Source organism: Mastigoproctus giganteus, chromosome 11 (assembly GCF_048544385.1).
Source record: "Mastigoproctus giganteus isolate SK-2022 chromosome 11, ASM4854438v1, whole genome shotgun sequence".
Taxonomy (NCBI): Eukaryota; Metazoa; Arthropoda; class Arachnida; order Uropygi; family Thelyphonidae; genus Mastigoproctus; species Mastigoproctus giganteus.
In genome coordinates this window covers 178,763,804-178,789,314 of record NC_143585.1, presented here as the reverse complement: position 1 = coordinate 178,789,314, position 25,511 = coordinate 178,763,804, and the positions used below count along the sequence as shown (strand labels likewise).

Here is a 25,511-nt window from a genome sequence, read left to right as displayed (position 1 = left end):
ATCCATTGCAATGTTTGCTGTAACTGAACTAACTAGGGATCCCATGGCTGTACCGTCTATCTGCTGGTAAATGGAGTCACCAACGTGACAGCGCCACCAGTCAAACACAGTCTAAGGGCAGTGCAAATGGCCTCTGAAGTTAGAGAAGTTCTGTTGCTCAGGGTCTGGTCATTGTCCTGAAGCTCCTTGGCACACGTGATGGCTAGTTCAACTGGGTTCGATGTGAAAAGAGACACCGTGTCAAATGAGGCCACGACTTGATCATCCGAGATGGATAGGGTACGAATCCGATCTAGGAATTCCCCACTGTTAGAAATGGTGTTGGCAGTCTTGCCCACTAGGGGGGGGAGAGAGAGAGAGAGAGAGAGAGAGAGAGAGAGAGAGAGAGAGAGAGAGTAAGCTCGAGACGAACTTAGATAACTCTTAAGTCAGCAAGCCACAACAGGAGACGATAGGTCTTAAGGGTACTCCTTCCTTGTAGACTTTTGGTAGTCCATAAAACTGCAGAATCTGGCAGCCGGAGCCATGTAGATGCCACCATATGGATTCGGTGACTTTCCATGACCGAAACAAGCTGTTATCCAGACTTGTGCTGCTCCCAGGCCATCAGAGAGTCTGAGCGTTATCGTACCTGGCAACAATGTAAGTTTGCAATTTAGTTCACGAGTCCCGCAACTCCCATTACCAACATAGAGCTGCTACAACAGACTGCTCACGGTTTGTACTAAATTTGAGTGATAAGCGTTATAAGCAGAGCAATTGGATTTACTCACCCTGCGAATGGAGTTTGCTGTTCTTCCCCACAGGCCACCCATTACTGAGATTGCCATGGGTGTTGAAGTGTCATTGACACACATCCCTGAAGAGGTGGCGAATACATTCACCTAAAAACACAGTGATCTTACATCATCTCGCCCTGTCATCTCTAATCTCAGTCACCAACAAATCTCTGGTCTCAACACATTGAAATAGGATACTTCCATTGTCATCCTTGCTGCAGACAAAGAGCATCGAACAATCATTTGAACCATTCCGACTATGAAGCGATAGCCCTATTACTCCATTAGAGATGTACTGAGATTACTGGTTGTCTGCCAACCAGTAATTGTCTGTCCTGCCAAGACCCTGGAACGATGGGAGTCTAAGATAAACAGCCTTGTCAACAGTTGGTTTCAGTCAGGGGAAAGTCACGGAATCCGTACGCTGGCATCTACATGCCTCTGGCTGCCAGATTCCGCAGTTTTACGGACTACCAAAAGTCCACAAGGAGTACACTTAAGACCTATCGTCTCCTGTTGTGGCTCACCAAGTCTTCGCAAGATGAAACTTTTCGTCGGAAATCTCTTTCCACTGAGCAGATGGAATTGGATGGCTCATTGCAGGACTCTGCAACGCAAAAAACACTGGCTAAAAATATACAGTCAGAGTTGGATAGTGATATCGCAAAGGGGGAGCCAACGAATTACAAGTTGGATACAGGCTCCGAAGATGAATTGAACTTACAAACAAAGCTAAATGAAATGGACGCACCTGGCATTCTGGGTACCATATCGAAACTGCATAACGATTTTTCTGGGTTTCTCTCCCAAGAGGGAAACAAGGTTACTAAAACAGCTGGTAACACCCTAAGAGAAAAGTGGCATAATTTGGAAACCGTGACAATGTCACTTCTCATTGAAAACGAAAAACTAAAGGCGCTTAATCAGGAGGTACAAAACAGAACAGATCTCCTTGATAGAATTATAAATACCTGCCCGGCATTCGTGATGAATTCAGATACGGCCAGACAAGAGAAATCAAAGGATCTGATGGGATCCGAGGTTATTGATTCTCAGCTGATAAGGGAGCCACACTTGTCATGTCCAGAACCTAATCATTCTGAGTTACTACCTGCTTCTCCTGTTCCTAGATCATATGCAGACACTGTTCGAATATCGGTACAAAAGACTGGACAACCGAAAGTTAAAACTGATAATGTTATTATTCTTCGAGCTTCAGACACCAGTGGGTGCAAAACAAGTGGCGATGTTAAAAATCTCGTTACTAAGACCCTCAAGTCTGATCTTAAAACTGTTAAAATTAAGTCCCTACGCATGATACGAAATAAAGGAGTTATTGTAGAAACTGCTACCAAGACAGACTTAGAAAATTTATCTGCTTCTGAGTCTCTTACTTCGGCTGGCGTCTCTCTCGGTCGCCCTCGCATGGGAAACCCGTCTTTGCTTCTTTACGACATTCCAAAAGATTTAACTAAAGAAGATATAATCGAAAATCTTCATGTGAAAAACTTGGCTGACTATGGATTTTCCTTAGAGGAATGTAAACAGGAAATTGCTCTCAGATTTACTACACGTGCAAGATCGTCGTCACTTGTGAATTGGGTAATAAGCTTCCCGCCAAGAATGTACAAACACCTCCTGTCCCAAGAAAGGATTTTCTTATCTTGGAGTTCTCACAAATTCCGTCGGTTTACAATTGTAACCAAGTGTTACCTCTGCTTAGGATATGGGCACACTACACAGTTTTGTTCCCACGAATCCCCTTCGTGCGGTCACTGTGCCCGCAGTGGTCATGTTTTCTCTGAGTGCCCTCATAAGGAAGAGGCGGCTTGCTGCGTAAACTGCAAGCGACGTAAACGGGAGTACAGCCATTCTGTAAAGGACAATGAATGTCCTGAATATAAAAGAGCATTAGAAACCGCAAGAATAAGGACCGCTTATGAGTAATTTGACTCATTACTCTGTACATAATGTAAACAACACTACCTCTCTAAACGGTTCTACGCCAGTTTCGTCTGTGAGGGAGAAAGACCGTCTGAGGATTATGCAGATAAATGGGCAGCGATCTCGGGCAGTAGCTGACGAGATTAGGCTTTCTGCCGAGACAAATTGTATCGACATTGTCGCTATACAAGAGCCTTATTTTGCACGCGTCCAGTCTGGACCACAGTCTAAAATCCTGGGTTACTCGTTAAAAATGAGAATAATACAACCCGTTGACCAGAATCCCAAATCTTGTATATTAATCCTTAATGACTCTTTAGACATCACGGTTCTTCATGGTTTTTGCACTCAGTTCTCTACCTGCGTTCTTGTCACACACTCCGTAATGAATTTTTACTTAATTTCTCTCTACTGCCCTCCATCGGAGGACTTTAATCACTCTCTTGCTTACCTAGAGACTGTCATAAATACTTTGGGACCGAACAGCAATATATTGATCTCATCGGACGTCAACGCAAAATCAAACTTTTGGCACAGCTCTTCTACAGATGCACGTGGCCTTCTCTTGGAGGAGTTCATAATTAATCATTGTGTTTCAATTCACAACAAGCCAAATCACCCTCATACTTTCTCAAGTTATGCAGGAGAATCTAATATAGATATAGCGATGACAAACTCTCACTTCGATTTACGGCTTACTGACTGGACCGTGTATACGGACTGGTGCACCAGTGACCATAGAGTCATCTACTATATGCTTACCCCTGATTCTACCGTTCCATCTTCACACACTTTCTCACAGCCAGAATTAATAAGATTTTCCATCAGAAACATTGACTGGAATACTTTTGACTCTTCCATTCTTCTGGACCTTGACGAACAGAAACTTGCTTCTTTTGAAACCTCACCTATTTCTCATCAAGTGAACTATATTCAAAATGCTATAATAAAAGCGTCATATAAGTCTTCTAGGAAAAAGAGGGTTAACCAGAAGACGTGCTCATGGTGGACGCAGGAGTTATCGCAGTTAAGAAGGGAAGTTCATCGAGCCCGTAGGTACTACCAAAGGCATAGAGACTGGCCCCAAGCCGACGTTAATCGTTTTTATCAGCAGTATTCTTCTTTGAGGAAAAGCTACGTGAAGGCCATTGCCTCTCGAAAGCGTGAAACGTGGATGAATTTCGTTCACACCTCTGGAAATGCTAACCCTTGGGGTCTTCTATACAAGATTGTAAGAGGAAAAACCTCTAGTTCTAACATATTTGGCTCAATTGTGGTAGACTCCGTGGAAACACTGAACTGGCATGATTCTACAAATGCAATCTTAGATGCTCTTTTTCCGTTGGATGATCCTACCTCAGACTTACCTATTCACTCTAAAATCCGATCAGACAATGAATTTTATGTGTCCTCAACAACCACCGAACCTTTTACGTTGGATGAACTGCAGGCTGTCTCCCATAAAGTTAATGTTCAGAAGTGCCCAGGACTAGATCTTATAGAAAACATTTTTATCATCAGTCTTGAAATTAAAACCTTACGTTCTTCTAAACTTATTCAACAGATGCCTTCAGGAAGAAACTTTTCCGGAAATTTGGAAGGTCACTCTAGTTAAGTTGATCAGAAAGCCGTATAAGCCTCCTGGAACGGCTAGATCGTACAGGCCGATCGCTCTGCTGGCTAACTTGGGTAAATTGCTAGAGCGACTAATGGCCATTAGATTGAATACCCTACTGGTAGGACAGGATCTGCTTTCAAGAAGTCAATATGGGTTCTGTCCCGGACGTTCCTGCGAGGATGCTCTTGTGGACTTTGTCTCTTCAGTTCAAAACTCGGTACATAAATATACCCTGGCTGTTTTCATCGACTTCGAGGGTGCCTTCGACTCCCTTTGGTGGGAGAGCGTCCTGGAGCGTCTGCGATCGGCTAGGTGCTCCAACCACCTTTACCTTTTAATCCGCAATTACTTTGCTAATAGAACCATAATAGTCAAGGCTAAACATATCCAAGTATCAAGATCAGTATCTAGAGGGTGCCCACAAGGCTCTATATTGGGTCCTTTTACATGGAACATGGTGCTGCAGCAGTGGCTCTCCCGATCTTTTGGTAACGTCAAAATAATAGCGTATGCAGACGATCTCACCATCTTGGTAAATGGTAACTCTAGGGCCGATCTGGAAAATACCGCAAATTTTGTTCTCCGGGATCTCTACGATTGGACTGTGGCCAATAAGCTTAAAATCAGCTTGTCAAAAACAAAGATGATGATTCTTGGATCAAAGTTGGATATCACTCGTCCTCCGTTGGTCAAGATCAACAACATTCGTCTCCCCATAGTTAAAGAGTACAAGGTTCTAGGAGTGGTAATTGATTCCAGTCTCAATTTTATTCCTCATTTGACAAACTTATCATCTAAAATACGTAGATTTACTGGTGCAATTGTTAGGGTGTCCCGTGTTGAATGGGGGCTCTCCAGAAAAACTTTAAGGATTTATTACAATGCAGTTTTCCTCCCTCTAATCACGTATGCTGCCGGTGCATGGTTTCACAGGGCACGGCTCAAACACTTCATTACAAAACTCGCCTCATTGCAGAGAACCATTTTGCGGTGTTTAGTTAAGGCATGCAGGACAGTCTCGACGCAAGCTCTGCAAGTACTAGCCGGAACATTACCTTTAGACTTGCAAGTTACTTATAGAGGCTTTTTATACAGACTGAAAAGGCAGATTGAGGCCGAATTTCTTGGAATAACCATCAACCTTCAAGAAGATGCTAAAAGAGAAAGAAGGAGACTGTGGAACGAGTTAGTAAACATTTGGCAGTCTCGATGGGATACAGCTCCCGTTGGTGCAACAACAAGAAAATTTATACCACAAGTTTCATTTCTCCTTGATAAACGTGTTCGATTGTGGTTCTGCATGGACATATTCACGTCGTACCTGTTGACAGGACATGGATCGATGAACCAGAGTCTTCTTAGGTTCAATTTATCACAAACAGACCTCTGTTCATGTGGATCACCAGAGAGTTGGGATCACATCTTGTTTCATTGCTCCCTGTATGACGATCTCAGACTTCCTCTTCAAGCACTTACTAATTTTCAATCAGGACAGGAGTCGTCTCTGCTTCAAAGCTCGGAGTCATTTCAGATTCTTCAGGCTTTCGCTCAAGGCGTATTTCTTCGAAGGCGTTCAGTGTTGACAGATCTCAACAGGATGCAGCACAACGGTCCTGCTGATGCATAGCTGGTTAGATCTCCTTTAATAATACATAAACTCAAATCCTCAAGAAATGAAATTTTCCTCGGCCTGCAGACAATTAAGTGCTTTCTTCCTTTTTTTTTTTTTTTTTTAATTTTATTTATTTTATTATTTAGTTACATAAATGTTTTATTTTAATAATTTTGGTTCCAAATCCAGCACCACGGGTGATCTTTTTTTTTTTTTTTTTCCCCTCTGGAATGGGCCCCCAGAGGATCCTGGCCTACCTTCTGACAACATTAGGTGGGTCAGAGTCTCTCTTGAGACAGTACGTGCTTTATATGGACTGGCCCACCTTCCCGTGGTGTGGACGAGTACCCAGAATCATCTGTCCAGGTGACTGATGCTTCTGGGTAGCCAAGTGGCCAGAACAGAACAACAAAACACACATAATACACACAAACCGACGTCACACACATATCTGGCCCATTTGTAGTGCTACTGTTATTCACAGAGATACGAGGCGGAGTTGAACAAACGTTCTAGGAGCCGCCCTTTACATATACACATGTCCACATGTTGTGGCTCACCGATTTAAGAGTTATCTAAGTTCGTCTCGAGCTTACTTTCTCCCCTAGTGGGCAAGACTGCCAATGCCATTTCTAACAGTGGGGAGTTCCTTGATTGGATTCGCACCCTATCCATCTCGGATGATCAAGTCATAGCTTCATTTGAAGTGGTGTCTCTTTTCACTTCGATCCCAGTCAAACTAGCCATCACGTGTGCCAAGGAGCTTCTGGACAACGACCAGACCCTGAGCAACAGAACTTCTCTTACTTCACAGTATATTTGTGCCGCCCTTAGACTGTGCTTGACTGGTGGGGCCATCATGTTTGGTGACTCCATTTACCAGCAGATACACGGTACAGCCATGGTTAGGTCAGTTCCCGAAACATCGCAATCAAGGTGTTGGAGAGTCACGCATTTGTGGGTCTACTGGCATCCATGTAGTGACACCAAAAGGTATCACTGCGTGGATGCTGTGTTTGTGCCCATTCCCTGGGAGTCCGGCAACCGACGCTTGCACCATCTTTACTCTCTGTCACCCTTCATTCAATTCACCATCGAACTGGAGTCAGACAATACCCTTCCATACTTGGATACCTTTGTCTAGTGCGAGGGCACGCATTTGAAGATAACAGTCTATCACAAGCTGATGTGTGCTGGACAATTCAGCAACTACCGATTGGCACAGCATGAGCCCTGATAACCCGTGCCTGGACTCACTCTAGTTCTGCTGATTAGAGACGCACTGAGATTACTAGGGTTAAAACAGATCTTGCGAGGTGCCGCTACCCCACCAGTGCCTTAGATAGGTGTGACCTACAGGCCCATGACCCACAGGACCATGTGCAGTAATAAATCCGCCTCGACCACCTTTATTCCATTCCACCCGAACCTACCACAACAGATTTCTAGAGTCTTAAAGGCCCGTGGGATAAAATGTTTACAACTCCCGGGCAGAAAGTTGCAATCCCTCATCTCGCGAGTTAAAACATCGGGCCGACCAGGCTAGCCGGGTGGGTAAAGTGCCTGCCTGGCAACCCAAAGGTTGCGGGTTCGATTCCCGCCTCGGGCTTGGATCAAAGTACTGCAAAAACCTTGGGAGGTGCATTATGGCCACAGAAGCCTATGCGCCAATGACTACCAAAAAAAAAAAAAAATTAAAACATCGGTTCTCCCCTTGCTGCAGAGTGGATTAGTCTATCATATTTCATGCCCTGACTGTACTGGCTACTATGTTGGGGAAACTGGCAAAAGGCTCAGTAGTCTTGTTTCTGAACATGAAAAAGCACTTCTGGTCGAGCCAGTATGATATTGACCCACGCCACGGTGTCATGATTATTGATAGAGTCCTGCCATTACTGTCGCTGTGCCTGGTTGGAGTCACTGCACGTCTCATGCTGTAGCGATTCCTTTAACCAAAACAATGGATGTCGTGTCCATCCCATTATTGAGACAACCATCCTCTTGGCTGACAAACATTGCCATTTACAATGTTCCCAGGCATTACAGCTAGAACTGCAAGCATTCCCTTCTAACAGCTAATTGTTGCTTACAAGTAGTTCACCAAACATGACTGCCATGGCACGCACAGATTTTTTTAGATTAACGGTCACAACACAACTGATGATGGACACCTTCCAATTCAAAAGCTATGTATTACTTTCCTATATTATTTTTACTTGTGTTTTTTGTTCGTGTGAACATCAACATATTTTTACGTAACATTAAATGTATTTTTAATTTCAACTTGTCGTTTTCTTTCCGTTTTTGCTCTGTAGCACAATAATTTTTAATATTAACATAAATCCATAGCACAAAGGCCTTTTTGCTTATACTCATGTTATTAAACCCATACAATAAATGTTTGTTGTTGTGTGTCTTTCAGAGTATCTGGAAATTAGCTCTACTTAAAATCCTTCCAAAGCCAGGGAAGCCTGACATAAACAGCACTTACTACAGTACATGCACTAACAACACACTAACATGTCAGGCCCATTTTACAGATTTCCTGTATTCAATCACAGTGACACTATGTGGAGATGAACATATGCCTGGGGGCCACCACACGTTATAATAGCTGGTCATTAATCTGGAATGGTTATCCAGGAAACAAACTCTACCAAATAAAACTAGAACCAAAGCTGTGGCTCTCCAGCTTCTGAAAAAAACAGGCGAGATGAAATAATTTTAAGAAGGCTAAAGATTGGTCATACTCACCTCACTCACCTGTATCTATTAACTAATGACAGAGCTCCCCAATGTACATCATGTCAAGTACAACTGACCATTTGTCAGTTTTTGTTAGTGGCATTTGTTAGTGGGCTGTCCCCACTTTCAAAATATCTGCTTGAACACCTTTAAATCAGTTCCTAATACACAGTCATCAATAAATTTATTGCAGATTCTTGGAGATGATTTTAATAAAAAAGAACTATTTACTTTCCTAAATCGTATAGGAATATATCACAAAATATAGTTATTACAATGAAGCTAATATTTCATATTTACCATTAGAAAGACACAATATGGCCCTAGCAGCCTATGCGTCGTTAAACTCAACAACCACCACAGACAGGGTACACATACGTACATACATGACCAGCTGGGTCCATGTGACTGGAAAATAGAAAACTGGAGTTCTGAACATTAAAATTACCTGACTGTTAGAAAAGTTGGACTGGAGAAAGTCAAGTTTCAAATAGAGGAAGTCAGAATTCCGAGTGATTAGTGGAGTTGGTAGAATGTTAGAGGCAACAGATGAATTTTGCACAATGCAGTAAAGAGATTTTAAGCCAAAGGAGATGAAAAGGAGAAGAATGCAAATTACTGTCTCTGACAGGGAATATCAGAGCAAACATACACACAAGTATCACATTTGAAGTGAAAGGAATCATACAGCGAATAATTAGGACACCTGAGATTAGCAGTGGTTGAATCAACAAATAATTGGGATTCTGAGATAATAATAATAATACAGCACATCCAGTAGAGGCAATAACTAGATTTTTAATAACTGAAATTAATTCATAGCTTTCAGGGTAAACAAACCCCTTCTTTGGCAAGTGAATAAGTGCATACAGAATACTAACAAAATACAGACGTTAGAGATAGAATAAAATAAATACTAAATGAGTTGCGCATGGTTAAGAGATTGTGCAAACATTATTCACTAGATCGGTGTTCATTGTTGGTGCACAGACGTGTATAGGATAGCTGCCGGCATTTGTCTAGTTTCAAAACTGTTGATTCAAAGATGGGATGTAGTCTTGTACCCTTGCAGCGATTTAAGGCTTTTGGATAGCTTGATATATTTAACGATTGTAGCCAAAGGTGGTGACAGTAGTGCCGGGATTGGTTGCTCATCTCACAATCGCGTCTAGGGTTAAGGTCATGATGGGTTGACCAGAAATGTTCTGCATTTGCGGAGTGATCAGTGTCACCTAGGTGAATCGATCTGTCATGCTCTGCGAGGTGATCTTGAAGGTGTCTTGAGCTCTACCCTATTTAGCAACTGCTGCAATCATGGCAAGTTACATCATGTCCACTACATCCACTACATAACAGAGGGGTGATGGGAGTTTTTACGTTTGAGACCAGAGAACGTAAGCTCTTACCAGGGAGTTGTATGCATTTCATGCGGCACTCGCGTAGGATCTTAGAAATCTGGTCCGACGTGCCTGGATAGTAAGGAATGTAGGTAGTAGGCATACTTTCTCATGGGGACAATGACCTCGGATGCGTTGCAAGTTCTTGTGCTTGTAGCAAGCATCTGTCTAATACATGGGTTGGATACCCACAATTGCCTAGGGTCAGCTTTTACTCTGGAAATCTCAGTTGCTCTAGCTTCCTCTGAGCTGGAATGGCTCCAGATTTGGCTTGTGAGAATAGAGCACGTGCAGTGTTGTTTCGATGGCGAGGGGCATGGGCTGATCTGTAGTTAGTAAACAGCCCGCACTACATTGGCTTACAGTACACCGAGGTTTCCAGGCATGTGCCACTCGCTTCACTAGAACATTCGGGAATGGAAGGGACACGTTCACTTCTAACTCCAAAGTGAACTGGATGCACAGCGATAAGGAGTTGAGGTACTCTAACAGTGTTGACTCTGAACCACGTCAGATGATGGTGAAGATATCAACATATCTGCACCACATTGTAATTGGTACAGGCGGGTTCAGGAATATCCATTCCTCTAATTCCTCCATAGCAATGTTAGCAACGACGGAGCTGACAGGGGCACCCATAGCCCTACCGTGTATTTGTTTGTACAGAGAATCGCCAAAGGCAAAGACACCGCCCAACAAGCATAGGTTGAGGGCAGTGCAGGTGACCTCTGTAGATAGCACTGTTCTATTCAGTAGATTATGATCACTCTCTAGAAGTCGCATGGTACAGACAACGGCCTGTTGGACGGGAATGGATGTAACTTCTATATTTAGTTAGTATTCTGTATGCGTTTATTCACTTGCTGAAGAAGTTTACCCTGAAAGCTATGAATTAATCTTAGTTATTAAAAATCTAGTTATTGTCTCTACTGGATGTGCTGTATTATTATTATTATCTCAGACCATGGAATCCATTACTACAGGCCCATTTTCATTAAATTCTCTCAGAAGAAATACATGTAGTTTGGCAGACAATTGGAAATGAACTAGGAAGTGTTTGGGAGATTTTGATCTTTGCACAGATATGTTTGTTCTATTACTTTGACTATTGTTGATATATTCAGTAGTAAGAAAATGTAGGAAGGACATGCCGACCGGGCTAGCCCAGTGGGGTAAAGTGCCTGCCGGGCAACCCAAAGGTCGCGGGTTCGAATCCCGCCTTGGGCTTGGATCAGAGAACTGCAAAAACTTTGGGAGGTGCATTATGGCCACAGAAGACAATGCGCCAACAACTAACAAAGGGAAAAAAAAAAAAAGGACACAAAGTAATGAAGTTTTTGGATGTGGCTTACACATGGCAAGAATATACCCCTCCTTGACATAACATAGCCTTGACAACGTACTTCCCCCCCTCCACACACACATACTCTACATGAACTCCTTCCTGTCACAATCTGGCAGAGTAGAGACAGCACATGATCTGGGATGTCTCGCTTCAAGATCAGCAAGATATACTAGCTGATCTGGAAGCCTCCAAAAAAATTTCCAATAGGTTTGGTATGGTGGACTCGACTGTGAACACTGTTATAGAGCTTTACCTTCGAAATGTAAGGAAGATTGGATCTTGCCATGATGTCCCTCATAACCTCAAAAGATAAGATATCAGTCATACTGCATGATAGAAGAGATCGGGGTTACTGGAGTTTTGCTCTGGGGACTAAACATGGGTTTCTCCACTTCAAGCTTCCAATAAGCAAAGTGGTGATATTGCACCAGTTGATGAGAATCATCTGCCATCTTATATTGCCTGATAACACAGAGGTGCAGCATTCCTCCATGGCCACATCAACTGGTGATATTGCACCAGTTGATGAGAATCATCTGCCATCTTATATTGCCTGATAACACAGAGGTGCAGCATTCCTCCATGTGGTTTGGATGCCACACCTAGACTCCTGCTTATATTGGTTCGTACCTGGGTGGTCATTTCCAGTATACTAGTTGTATTTTACTTCTAGTACATGGGGGTTGTACCCAGGGTTACCATCAGTCCCACCATCATGAAGGTGCAAGCAGAGGATTTGGCTGTCAGAAAATGACTGGACTTTGCCGAAATTTGGCCCAAATTGACTTGAATATCAGTTCCATCAGCATTTTAAACTTTCGGGTAGCAAGCCCGATTGACATACCTGAGAGAATGGCCATTCAGTCATAGCCAATTTTACTAGACATGTTGGACAGACAACTTGTGTGAACGAGACCCACTAATAATAGCGGGTCTCATTCACACAAGTTGTCTGTCCAAATTTTGTGCATTATAGTAAAGAATAATGTCAGAGTTGAAATGATTGATTGCACTAAGCAAGAAGAATTTTTACATTAGTTATGTAATTTATACTCAAAACTGCATGTGCAAAAAGGTCATTTTAAAAATAAATGTCATCCTCTAGTTTGGAAAACACGGGCTAAAAGGTTTTAAAATTAGTTTTGGCTAAATAGAGCTAAATACTTTTATCTCGCATTTTTAAGGCAGGTGTTTGGAAAAATTATGAAATATGTACAGCTAGTGGTGCCTGAGATTCTACAGATTTTTTTAATACTTGTACTACAGGGTAAATTCCACATCTCCAAGTATTTTTTCACTTTTAAATGTGCAATTATTTTTATTTCAGTGCTGTTATAAAGTTTGCAGAGTTATTTAAATAATATTAACTTTTATGAAGTATTTTTGAAAACTTCAAATAAGTTAAAACTGGTCCAGCTCATTGTCCCTCCCACTACCACCAAAAAAAAAAAAAAATCAAATTAATAACCCCAGGTTGAGAATGGCTGCTCTAGTGAGACCCCTGAAAGAATAACATCAACATCAGATATTATTTCAATGTTCTCTTAACTGTAAATTTTTGTTGAAATATTACATGGAAAACTGTTTTAAAACGTCTCCTTTCCTAAAGGTAATGAAATCGTTTCAGTGGAACCCATTTTGCCACCTCAGCCACCTACTCAGCCAGAATCAATAACTGAGATCATGAAAAATCCATCCAAGGTAGTTTTGCTCAGGGTAAGTAGAATGTTTCTTTAAAAAAAAAAAATAAAAAATAAATAAATAAAATAAATGATGTTGCTCTGTGTACATTGCAGTCTTATAATGCAGGTCTACGAACTCTGGACCAGCTTGTGTAATAGAGTTTCTGTTCCTATTTGTTATCTTCCCTAAGTTTGCTATGCCAATTTCAAAATTAACATCCATTTTTCTTTTTTTTATTTATTTATTTTTCTATCACATAAGGATTTTCCACGCATTGTAAAAAAGGAAAAATATGTTTTTTGTTAATTTCTAAATTTTATAGAATTCATCCAAATAACAAAGTGGACAAGACTATCATGCTTTCTTTTCACCTTTTGTGTTGTCTTCTTTCTGTCTGGGCATAGTGTTCCTTAATGAGGAACCAAAACAGTGGCGGCAGAATGCAACGTTGTTGTTTTTCTAACTGTATCACATAGTACATTTCTTAATGTTGTGTTTTTTTTTTTTTTTTTTTAATTAAATTTAGAGTAAAATCATACCTTAGACTAGAGAAACAATGCAAAAAGGTCAGAGCGGCTAGTGGTTCCTGGAAGAACTGCCAAGGACATTTTGCCTGTGAATCAAGATTATCTTATATGAACTACTTATTTTCTTCACAGAGCTACCTTTAGCTGGACATTGTGTGTGTGTGTGTGTGTGTGTGTGTGTGTGTGTGTGTGTGTGTGTGTGTGTGTGTGTGTGTGTGTGTGTGTGTGTTGAAAAGGGAATGAGGAAATTAATTGCAAATTTTAACTTTCTGATAGGCTTATGTTGAGGGCTTGAAAAAAAGGGTTAATGCTCCAGAAGGAATAAAAGAGAGGAACCCATCAAGTACTAATCTACTAAACTCAATGATACAATCCATTCCTAAACATCAGCAGCATATAGTTACTTCCTGTGAATCCTGGAACAGAGGAATCACAGTATTCTGGGGACTAAACATGGGTTTCTCCACTTCAAGCTTCCAATAAGCAAAGTGGTGATATTGCACCACTTTGCTCATCAAAGTTGATGAGAATCATCTGCCATCTTATATTGCCTGGTAACACAGAGGTGCAGCATTCCTCCGTGTGGTTCACAGAAAGTACCTATGGTCAATGTCTCTGTCAGTGATATGGAAAATATATTGTGCAAAATATATTTCCCATATCACTGACAGAGACATCCTTTAGAGATAGGATAACATTTGATAAATCATCGATAGGACACCACAGGCTTTCCTGACTGCCTGTCTACACTGCTCAGAAAACTTCATAACTGCCAGTATCGTAACACCCAGATCCCTTTCTTACTTGTTTTAATGCAAAGAAGTGGAAAAATGCCACTTCTTTGATCATCTTTGAAGTGTGTTCAAGTCGTACTGAAGGAGTGCTGCTTGGCACTGATCATTAACGACTCTGCCAATATTTACGTCATCTGAAAATTTTAATATCATACCCTCTATCCCTTTGTCGATCTCATTTATGAAATTGAGAAACAACAGTTTTCCAAGAACCGATCCTTGGAGGGCCACGTTCCTGATTGGTGTGAAGAATGGATATTCGTCACACCAATGTGAAGCATATCCATTAATCACAACCCTCTGCCTTCTGCCCTGCAGCCACCCAATGATCCACCTTAGAATCTTTCCAGAAATCCCATCCAGTTCCAGCTTATATAGTAACCTGTCATGAGGGACCAAGTAAAATGTTTTGCTAAAATCCAAATAAACTATGTCAAAATTATTCCCTACATTCAGCTCGTGAGTAACTGTATCAAAATAGCCTACTAAGTAAGTTACACATGATTTTCTCTTAACAAAACCATGTTGTTGTGTCCTTCAAAATGCCATATCTATATAAATGTCCCTGGCCTCCAAAATTTTGGAGGCCAGGGACATTTACCTGGGACTTTTACCAGGGACACTTACCAGGGACTACCTAACCACCTGTGTACATTGGCAATATGTTGGCACTTCTCCAATCCAAAGGTCCAATCATATAATTAACCTCAATGGTTCGATACACTCCCTGGTAGTAATAAACAGTCATCTGTAATTACAAAATCACTAAGTACAAATGGCTCAGCCTCTTTTCAACATGAGGCATCTTTCTTCAGTAAAGACCAGTGGAAAATATCTATTTAATTTATCCTCAACATCAGCTGAATTATCTGACTTTCCCACACCCAGTGCCCAAGGGTCCAATCTGATTTGCTTTTTTTTTTCTTTGTGGTATTCACATACCCGAAAAATTCCTTTTCCCCATTTTTTGATCTCTTAGCAATGCTTTTTCATAAGCAGCCTTGGCCTCTCTAGCCTTATTTATGGTACTGTTACAGATCAACATATTATTATTATTATTATTGTTAGCTATATGGTGCAAGGAAGCCTGAGGCTTAGGCTGCAACAGCCAAAAAAAAAAAATTCCCGAGATACCCTGAGAGAGAGAGAGAGAGAGACAAACAAAAGTAGAAGGGAATCACCAAGAAAGAGAAGAATGATGCACCCTGGGTGTGCCAAGCCCATACTCACCAGATGTGAGCACCTGTTATAAGCTTCAGTACTTTTCATTGCTCGTAACTATCCTATGCAATCTTTTTCTGCTCTGTCTGACCAGCCAGCTGTGCAGTCATCCATTTCAGCATCCTCCTCCTGCAATTTTGCTCTAAAAGTATTCCATAATTCAAATGTATTTTAGTCTTCCGATACTGTATCACAGTATTTCGTTATATTCCGTATATTTTATTTTTATAGTAAAATTTTTAATTCCTGGCTGGTGTTGGTCTTTAATTATTGCAGTATACTCTTCACAATCTTCCGGTTTGTAGATTGCTCCCAATCTCGATATACATTTGCTTCCAACTAGCTCACACCACACAGATTCTATCCTAGCAGCTGTAGCTTCAGACTCGCCCATAACTTCAGACTCTTTTCACACTCATGCTTCTTTTGATAAGAAGAATTACTCCCACCACCCCTTATAAATTTCTGATCTTTCCTAAATACATTATACAGTCGGTCCTCGTATAACACGTGTTTACATTACACGAATTCGATCATACACGATTTATAAATAGGGGAACGATATCTTATATAACTCGAACCGAATTCGCTTATGCACGATTTGCCTTTGTGTTTACAAGAAATGGCAGTCGAACGCAACACGATAGGAGTGAAGAGAAGATTCTGAAAATGATATTTATGTTTTTTATATCAGTGAAGGAGAAACACATTTCACTATAATAACGTAAAAACCAACACAATTCCAGCTATCGATATAATTGCAAATGCAATTAGATGGAATTTACTACCAGTTTATAACAGATTCCACTAGCAGAAATGCAACTGGAAATTGTTTTATGGTAATAACCCCCAGAAATGTGCTTTAGTAAAATGTGAGGTGTTAATAGTGTATCTCAGCCTTTACGGTGTTGTTTATTCAGTTGCTACACGCACACAGCTTTGTTTATGCCTCCTCGTTTTGTAATTGTGTTTTATTCCCTAAAAATTAGTAAAATACTTAAAAGGTGTGAAAAGGAAGCATCCCGGGGGAAAAGAAAAGCAATATCGATAAACAGAGGCAGACGGGGTCAAAAATTCTTACCCGGGAAAATTTATAGTGGCCTCATACTACAGTTTATGGCCAAAATCACACCAGCCTCTGGCCCACCGGGATTTCCCGGGTAAGGCTTATGGCCAGTCCGCCTCTGTCGATTGAGAAAAAATATGAAATTGTGAAACGCTTTGAGCAAAATGAAAGACCATGTGATATTGCACGTGCTACAGACCGAAATGAGGCAACGCCGAGAATTAGAAAGAATGCAGAGAAAATAAAAACAACTTTCATAGCAGGAACAACACAAAGTGTAATTAAAATCCATTAGATTAAGACACAAAGAATTGGAAGAGATGTAACGGCTGTCATCTGTTTGGATAGAAAATCAAACAAAAAACAAGTTTGCTTACAATAGAAGCAAAAGCATTAGCAATATTTTATTACGTAATAGTTGTAATAAAATATGTAAGCATTTTATTACGACTTATGTATTATAATTTATACTTACGTATTATAAAATACGTATTTTATTACGACTATTTTATTTAATATAATAAATTTTTTTCTATTTTATTAATAATTTTTTATTATTTAAATAAATAATAAAAATATTTTTTCATTATTTATTATATTATAATAAAAATATTATAATATTTTTATTGCGTATTTTAATCGTTATAAAATACGTAAGTATTTTTAACGATTAAAATTACCCGATTATTTATTGTGTTTGGTAATGTTTTGGTTCCAAATGTGTGTTCAATCTTGGGTGGTCGGCACCTAACTCCACTTTTCCCATAGGGCCTGTTGTTTATATTGCACGATTTTGCATTGCATGAGGGTTTCTAGGAACACAACTATCGTGCTATACGAGGACAGACTGTACATACCTTAGTGGAAGTCGTCATCTCCAATTTCCAGTTAAATCCGGCCATGGCTGCGGCCCATGGACCAATGCATTATCAAGAGTTTGAAAATGCACTACTGAAGGCTCATACTGAAAAATATTATACTGAGAATAGAAACCAACTAACCTATTGATTTTGATATAGATGTGATAGCTGCCACCCAGTGGGTCTGGATGTGCATATCAGAGTTGGTGAAAGTTTGGAGTCAAGATGTGACGGAAACAGTGATTAAGAATTGTTTTACAAAAGCAGGTTTTGCTAAAATGCTAATAACAGAGATGAGTGGGATGGACTACTAGAAGACATTGAGCAATCTTAGGAAGAGTTCCAAGCGAGGTTTGATCAGTGGAGAAATCGTTCTTGACGAATTTTTAGGAGTTGATAATGATGTCATAGTAGCTGAATATCCAAGTGACTCCAAAATTTTGGAGCATATTTAAAGAACTAGTGACAATATCGAAAATGCGGGCAATATTAAATATTCCAAACAAGAAACATTGGCAGCATTTGAAACTTTGCATCGAGCCCTTCAGTGGGAAGAAAATGTAGCAGAAAATATATCTGTGGTTAAAGTTTAAACAAATTCAAACATTTTTATGAACGGTGTACAGTAGAATACAGTGTACAACAAAAAATCAAATATTTTAAGACATAATTCTTAAAAGTGTACTAATATATTTTGCACATTCATATACATAGTCATTTCTTAATATGTAAGTATTAATAAATTGTTTTAAAATGTTAGAAAAGTGTAACCATTCCCACTTATTTCTGATTTATTTCCCATCTTTTACTATATTTCTGAATTTACAGTATTTTTCATTGTTGAAAAGGTCATATTTCTTTATAACGATTTTTTTAAGAGAACGATTGATTTCGTTATTACAACTGTATTACAAAATTCTGACAAAACTTTTAACCACTAGTGAAATTAAATTTAGGCTTTTATAGCCTACATAGCCTAAATTTAATCTTAAATTTAGCTTCATTTAACTTCATTAAATTTAGGCTTTTATAGCCTAAATTTAATGAAGTTAAATGAAATGAAAATGAAAATATTAAACGAAAGTTATGAAGTTCCACAAATATATCTATAGCATCTGGGAATTTGAGAGCCATCTGGATTGCATCAGGCTCCACATTAATGCACAGAAGTCTGCCCAAATGACCATAACTTACAAGCAGAATAAAAATGACATCTCAATCTCTGTGAACGGGTCTAGTGTGGAAAAAGTGCACACTCACCTGGACCTTGGTCTTAAGTGGGATGATAGACTCACCTTCGCTCAACACTTTGCCCCTATGAAGACAAAAATATTCGCTGCTTTATGGGCTACTAGACAAGAACTGGTAGGAATTAGGGATCCTCAGCTAGCGACCAAGTACATTTTAAAGTGTGTCCTGCCAATTGCAATGTACGCCTCTCAAATCTGGTCTTAAGTGCCCAAATTCACATTGTAAGTTCATCCTTGGGATCGAGTACTGGTTCTTGCGATGGCTTAACAGAGTTGCTGGCCACCCTTTTACTATCTCAAGGGCCATTCTGTACTCAAACCTTAACATCACACCCTGGATGCAGCGGACAATTAACAGGAACGTACACTCTCTCTCACAAACGCTCACAGGCAGAGTGGATGCGCTAGTCCTGGATAATATTCCAGTTAAACTACATGCCACTGCTAGACATTGCAGAGGAGGAAATCATCTACTGCACCCAATCCTGAACAATTTTGGTAGCCTGCAAAGATTCTCACTACACATAGATGCCGAAAAACTCTGCGAGGATGCAACATACCGGAAAGAGATCTTCCAGAATTCGTACAGACTTACCGAAATATAAATCAGCTGCAAAGTACCAAAAAATTGTGAGTAAAAGTGAAACTTTCTGCTTTAAGAACAGTAATAATTTGGTGAACTGTGGACTGGAAAAAGATACCTTCCCTAACAGTTGTGTAAATATGTAAGTTATACAGGGTGTCTAAAAAATATTGGTACAAACATTGGGGTGGGGGGAGGTAACATCTAAAGGAATGTGAATCGCATAGGAACCCATAACTGGAAACGTCACGGGAAAGTAGTAGCCGAGGCACAAGAAGCAGAAATGACACAAGACAGTAATTAGTGGCAAACATTTATTTGAAATAATATTAACAATGGAGTATGATATGGATGCATTTCATGATGTTCCAACAGATGCTCGAAGGTTCCACCATAAGACGCGATGCATGCGTGACACTGACGCGGCATGGGGCGGACACAGTCGAACACACTGGAGTTTCTTTGACAGTAGCAGCAGCACAGACGAGTCTCGCCACGAGATCCATTTCTGTCTTCACAGGCGATTCATACACAATAGATTTGAGGGACCCCCACAGAAAGAAATCAAGGCTCGATAAATCAGGTGAGCGTGAGGGTCAGGCAATGGGTCTACCACGACCAATCCATCGATGCCCAAAATGCCTGTTCAAATGGTTACGAACACACCTTCCATAATGGGCAGGCACCCTGTCATGTTGAAGCCAAATGTTGCGTCTCACATTTGTTGGAACATCGTCAAGTAACCCTGGTAGAACTTGTTCAAGAAAGATCCGATATGTAGCGGAATTCATGCGGGATGGTAACAGGTATGGGCCGACTAAGCAGTCACCGACCATACATTTATTGCGAAGCGATGTTGTGCGGCATGGGGTCGCACACTGTGTGGGTTGTTGTGAGCCCACACATGAGCATTGTGCTGATTGAATAAGCCTTCCCGAGTGAAATAAGCCTCATCGGTGAACAAAACATAGGCTGGAAAATTCAAGTCTTGAACACTTTCTTGGAGAAACCACTGCACAAAAGCCACACGTGCAGGATGATCTCTTGGGGGAGCAGTAACTGAACTCTTTGGAGATGAAAGGACTGTAAGGAATCGTTGTGCCAGACATGCTGTACTCTGCAACGAGACACTCCTAGGGCAGAGGTAGTGGCACGTGTGCTGGTAGTAGGATTATTCTGGATGGCATTCAACACACTTTCTTCCATGGCGGGAGTTCGCGTCGAACGTGGTCTGCCCGCACTACTCCTGTTACCTCTAAATGACCCATAATCGCACAAATTTTGATGCACGCGTGCAAACAAATGGTGTTCCGGTACATGTCTGGGAAGCGTTCTCCATAAATTCGTTGAGCGGCTTGTCCATTGCCCTCTGCTAATACATACACTAGATACATGCTCTTTTTGCAGCAACTACTGCTTGAATGAGTAAACCAGAAATTTTCATTCTCGCAAACTGATGAACAGCGTTGTGTACCAACTTACGGCAACGTTTCCGGTTATGGGTTCCTATGCGATTCACATTCCTTTAGATGTTACCTACCTCCCCTAAACGTTTGTACCAATATTTTTGAGACACTGTGTATATGGAATTATTAGTGAATTGTAAATATATAATTTGTATAGTATAGTACAGAATCATTAATGTGCAAATACTGTATATATTAAACGTAAAGCATGTATATAATATTTCGAGACGAGACTACGGGTTCAGTAGATATAACCCATTGCCCGTAGTATCTCGTACTCTGATATGTACTTAGCACCCTCCTGGCACTTTGCCGTCCCGGGGTGGTTTCCTTTTCTGGAATAAACAGATGATGATGATGATGATGATAATAATAATAATAAAAAAGGTTATCTGAATCTTTACAAATTCTGTAAGGAAACTATAGCTTTACAAATATTTATCTAAATACACTAACCTACATGACTATAGGAATTTAAACTAAACTAACCTACATGATTATAAGAATTCAAACTATATAAGCTTGCATTCTTGAATTATTCCTCGACCTATACTAATACATTTGGATTTATCAGCAAAAAACAAGAATTCTTGAAGTGTATGAGCATTGCTTTGACCAATATCAGATAAATACGTGATTGTATTACTTTTTTCTCCCTAACTTGCAATTTCCCTAAACCCTTAAGGTATCCTCAGTGATGCAGGCAAAAGCCCTTGCACCACCTTTGTTCAGATGATACTATCTCCAAAGTAGATTCCTTCTACCTACAAGTGAGAGCTACGCTAATGAAAATACCCTGCCGGAAGCCTTGCAAGGCCCCTGAAGCTAATCCACAAAGCTCAGTCTACAATGGTTGTTGATCTTGTAGCAACCATTATTTGGCTAAAATTAGAACTTAAGAAAGATTACAAAATTTAAATTAACAAAGTGTTACAGAAATTAATCAAAACTTTATCCACAAGTAAAGTTAAAATTAAGCTACCAAAGTTACTGGAAAGAATGCAGCTTAGTAGAAATGGTTTAGAAAAGTTAAGAATTAAATTTACAAACATTGTGGAAATTTTTTTCAGTCTTAGTAATTTTTAGTGCCTTCAGTCTTCCATTTGTTCAGCCCTCTGAAAAAACACCTTTCAGGAAAGCTTGTGCGTTTGGGCACGGACTTCTTCAGTACTGGTATTGATAAACTGATCCATCATTGGGACAAGTGCATCGATAAAACTGGAGACTTTGTGGAGAAGTCTCCAGTTTTCACTTATTATAACTTCATATTATTAAACATCTTTGAGAGAAAAAATGTGGTACCTTACTTTACGGAAACTCCTTGTAAAATTAAAATTCATATGTTCTTATCAATACCAAAAAATGGTGGCAGTAGTCGAATGTGGTTCCTCAGGCAATTATAAATGATAAATAACAAATTCACCAACATAATCAGAGAATCACAAATAAGAACTACACTTCTAATTCTAATTGAAAAATTAAATGCAATAACAGTCCTACTGCAGTTCACCAGTTATGTAGCAATAATACTATCATATTACCAAGTTTGCATTATATGTATTAGGCTATACCATTATTCTTGAAAGTTAAGTTAATTATAATATACATTAAGTCCCAGACATATCTAAGAGATACGTTCCAGAACTTCTTATGTACGTTGAGTTTTACGTAACTTGGGAATGACTAATAAAATATTGCTGCTACATCCCTGATATGCCAAAATTTCAAAAATCACATAATATCCTCAGAAGAATGATGAAAAAATAGTTATTTTTTTTATGTATTACTTATATACAGGGTGATTCGCTACCAGTGCGACAAACTTGCAGGAGGTGTAGGGGGGCACAAAGACGAATCGGAATCACATAGCATTGCAGGGTCCGAAATGCCTTCGTCATGCGGTAGAGGATGTTGAACGGGAGGTCGCGTGAACAGTGATTGCGCTGGAAGTCAGCATTTGCGAACCGTTTCTGTTGAAGAAACCAAGTAGCAAAAGTCCTCCAGAGTGGATAATCTGCAGGCTCCAATGATTGGACGCGTTGCAGATGGTATGAACTCATTTGGTTTGTTGACAGTATCCTCCATACAGCGGATTGGGAAATATCCAATCGTTGGCCTATCGCTCAAGTACTTGTACTCGGATTGCCTGCATGACGTAGGACATTCTCCCCATTGTCTGGCGTCCTCGTCGTTCGCTCTCGATTCATGGTACCTCTCATGAAACAACCAGTCTCACGTAACCTTCTGTGCACACATGCGAAAATCGTATGATGAGGAGCACACCTGTGCGGGAAACGTTCCTGGTACAAGCGCAGAGCGACACGCCGTTACAGTCCGCAGCTCCTTACACGAGGTGCATGTTGGCCAGTTCAGTGTTTGAATACTCCATCCGACTGCCTCGGGAACCGGTTCGCAAATGCTGACTTCCAGAGGGATCGCAGTTCACGCGACCTCCTGTTCAACGTCCTCTACCGCATGACGAAGGCATTTCGGACCCTGCAATGCTGTGTGATTCGGATTCGTCTTTGTGCCCCCCCACACCTCCTGCAAGTTTGTCACACTGGTAGTGAATCACCCTGTATATAGAAAAATATTTATATATTTTTAATTAGTTCAATTATAAACTTTATCTGGGAACAGCAGTGAAGTATCTGGAGTGGCACATAAGGAAAGAAAACATAAATGGAAAGAAAAACGCATGTAATTGTACTATAAAATATGATATGATATCGTAGCCTTGTTATTATAGGTGACTTCATTGTTGCCGATCCCTTCACTGCTTCTCATATTCTATCTTTGTCATTTATTATTGTGTTCACTGTTGACACTGACAAATCTAAATTCTGTGCGATACTTGCTAATGTTTGACCATTTTCATACATCCTTATTTTAATTTTCTGATCCAAATTGATCGCTTTCCTTTCTTAGGTAGATTTACTAGTACTGCTGTCTCTTGGTCGGTACCATGATAATGGTCAAAATGAAAATTTCTTTAAAGAACTTCACAGTGTTAAGGCAGAAACACTATTATCACCTCACGTAAGCCCCATGCTCACATTTTACTTAAGAACATTTTAAAGGTCACAATAAAGACAATTTACGGTTTATTGGGCTTTTCTGTTAGTGCAATTCATTATAAGTGGGTAGTAAACTTGATCTTATTGCATTTTCGTATAACGTAACATATTAATAATGTAAAAAACCCACAAAATTCCAGCTAATGATAATTAGCTGGAATTCTGTGGGTTTTTACGTTATTATAGTGAAATGCATTTCTTCTTCACTGAAATCTTCAGTCATATAAAAAAAAAACAGAAATAAATTTTCAGAATCTTCTCTTGATTCCTAAAGCAGCGGTCATGGTAGTTTTAAATAAAAGTGAAAACCAGTGATTTGGCACTTCTTAATTCAGATTTATTATTGAATTAAGAAGTGCCGCTATTAGGTGTACAAAGAGTGCCCAATGTGGTGTCACTCTGAAAAAACAACCACTTCTAAGTGAAGAAGTAAAGTACTATGTAAAAATTAATGGCATAAATTTTTCCATTAGTTATGTAGTATTATTATGCACATTGATGCTTGTGCCCCTATCTCCCCCCACTATCCCAAAAATTTATGTGCAAGAAATATATGTGCAAATGTGTGTGCACATTGCATGCCTCTGCAAGAAAATTATTTCGATTCACCACTTCATCCTGCAAGTTAAGATGTTTATTAATTTGGCCAGGTACCAAAGGTTGTGACCATCCCTCTTTGAATTCAGTGCACCAAGAGTACTGGGTCATCAGTTGGACTCCAGGTAATATATATGACTACAGGCTTATACAGCAGGCCCTCGTTATAACGCGGTTCGCTTTACGCTGATTCGCTATAATGCTGTTCTTATATTATAACCCATATCTGACTATAACGCTGTCACAGATCACTATAACGCTCTTTTACAGATTATATTTTTGACATATTTAACGAAATCGTTTCATTTGATGGAGTCGATAGCTTGAAAATGAATAGCAAAACAGCATTAAAACGTTTCCCACACCGACTTGAGAAATTTTCCCACGCTCAGTAAAATTTTCTCGCACGCTAATTTAATTGCAGTACAGTGACTTGTTAAGTAGTTCCGAGATCAACATTTTAAAAAATGATCAAATATATTGCTTGTAATATTTGCGTTATATGCATTTATCCGAAGTCTAGTCATCACTCAGTGGAGTATTAGACATCGTGCATAACGGAAAGTTTACTTGAACATTGTATCATAATTAATTCAACCAACGCAGTTACATTTTCGAATAGCTAATAATGACCGATAGGAATGAAAAAGCAACGTCTGGGCGCAGTACGAAGACTATAAATGTAAGAAAAAGACTGAATTTGAAAATTAAATTAGACGTTTTGAAGCGAATCGATTCAGGTCCAAGACAAGTGGATGTGTGCCATAATTTAGGACTTGCAAGTTTAACTGTAAGAACAATTATAAAAAAATAAAGAATTAATTTTAGCAGCGGGAAAGATAGCTGTTCCACTGCAAGCAAGTAGGACTAGGCTGGCTATTAGGATTGAAATGGAAAGACTTTAATTTTATTGAAGATAATATTCCAATGCAGAATTCAGTTAAGTT

At 39.9% G+C, this 25,511-nt stretch overlaps 1 protein-coding gene across 4 annotated transcripts in view; it reads left to right on the top strand.

Annotated features, from left to right (window-relative positions):
• Positions 1 to 25,511, top strand: part of Spf45 (splicing factor 45) — a 264,681-nt gene that overhangs the window by 223,340 nt on the left and 15,830 nt on the right. For all 4 annotated transcript variants that reach the window (XM_090385005.1, XM_090385002.1, XM_090385006.1 and 1 more), the window contains one exon: positions 13,050 to 13,156. In XM_090385005.1, the coding sequence (XP_090241131.1) occupies positions 13,050 to 13,156 (107 nt within the window). The remainder of the gene's footprint in view (positions 1 to 13,049; positions 13,157 to 25,511) is intronic.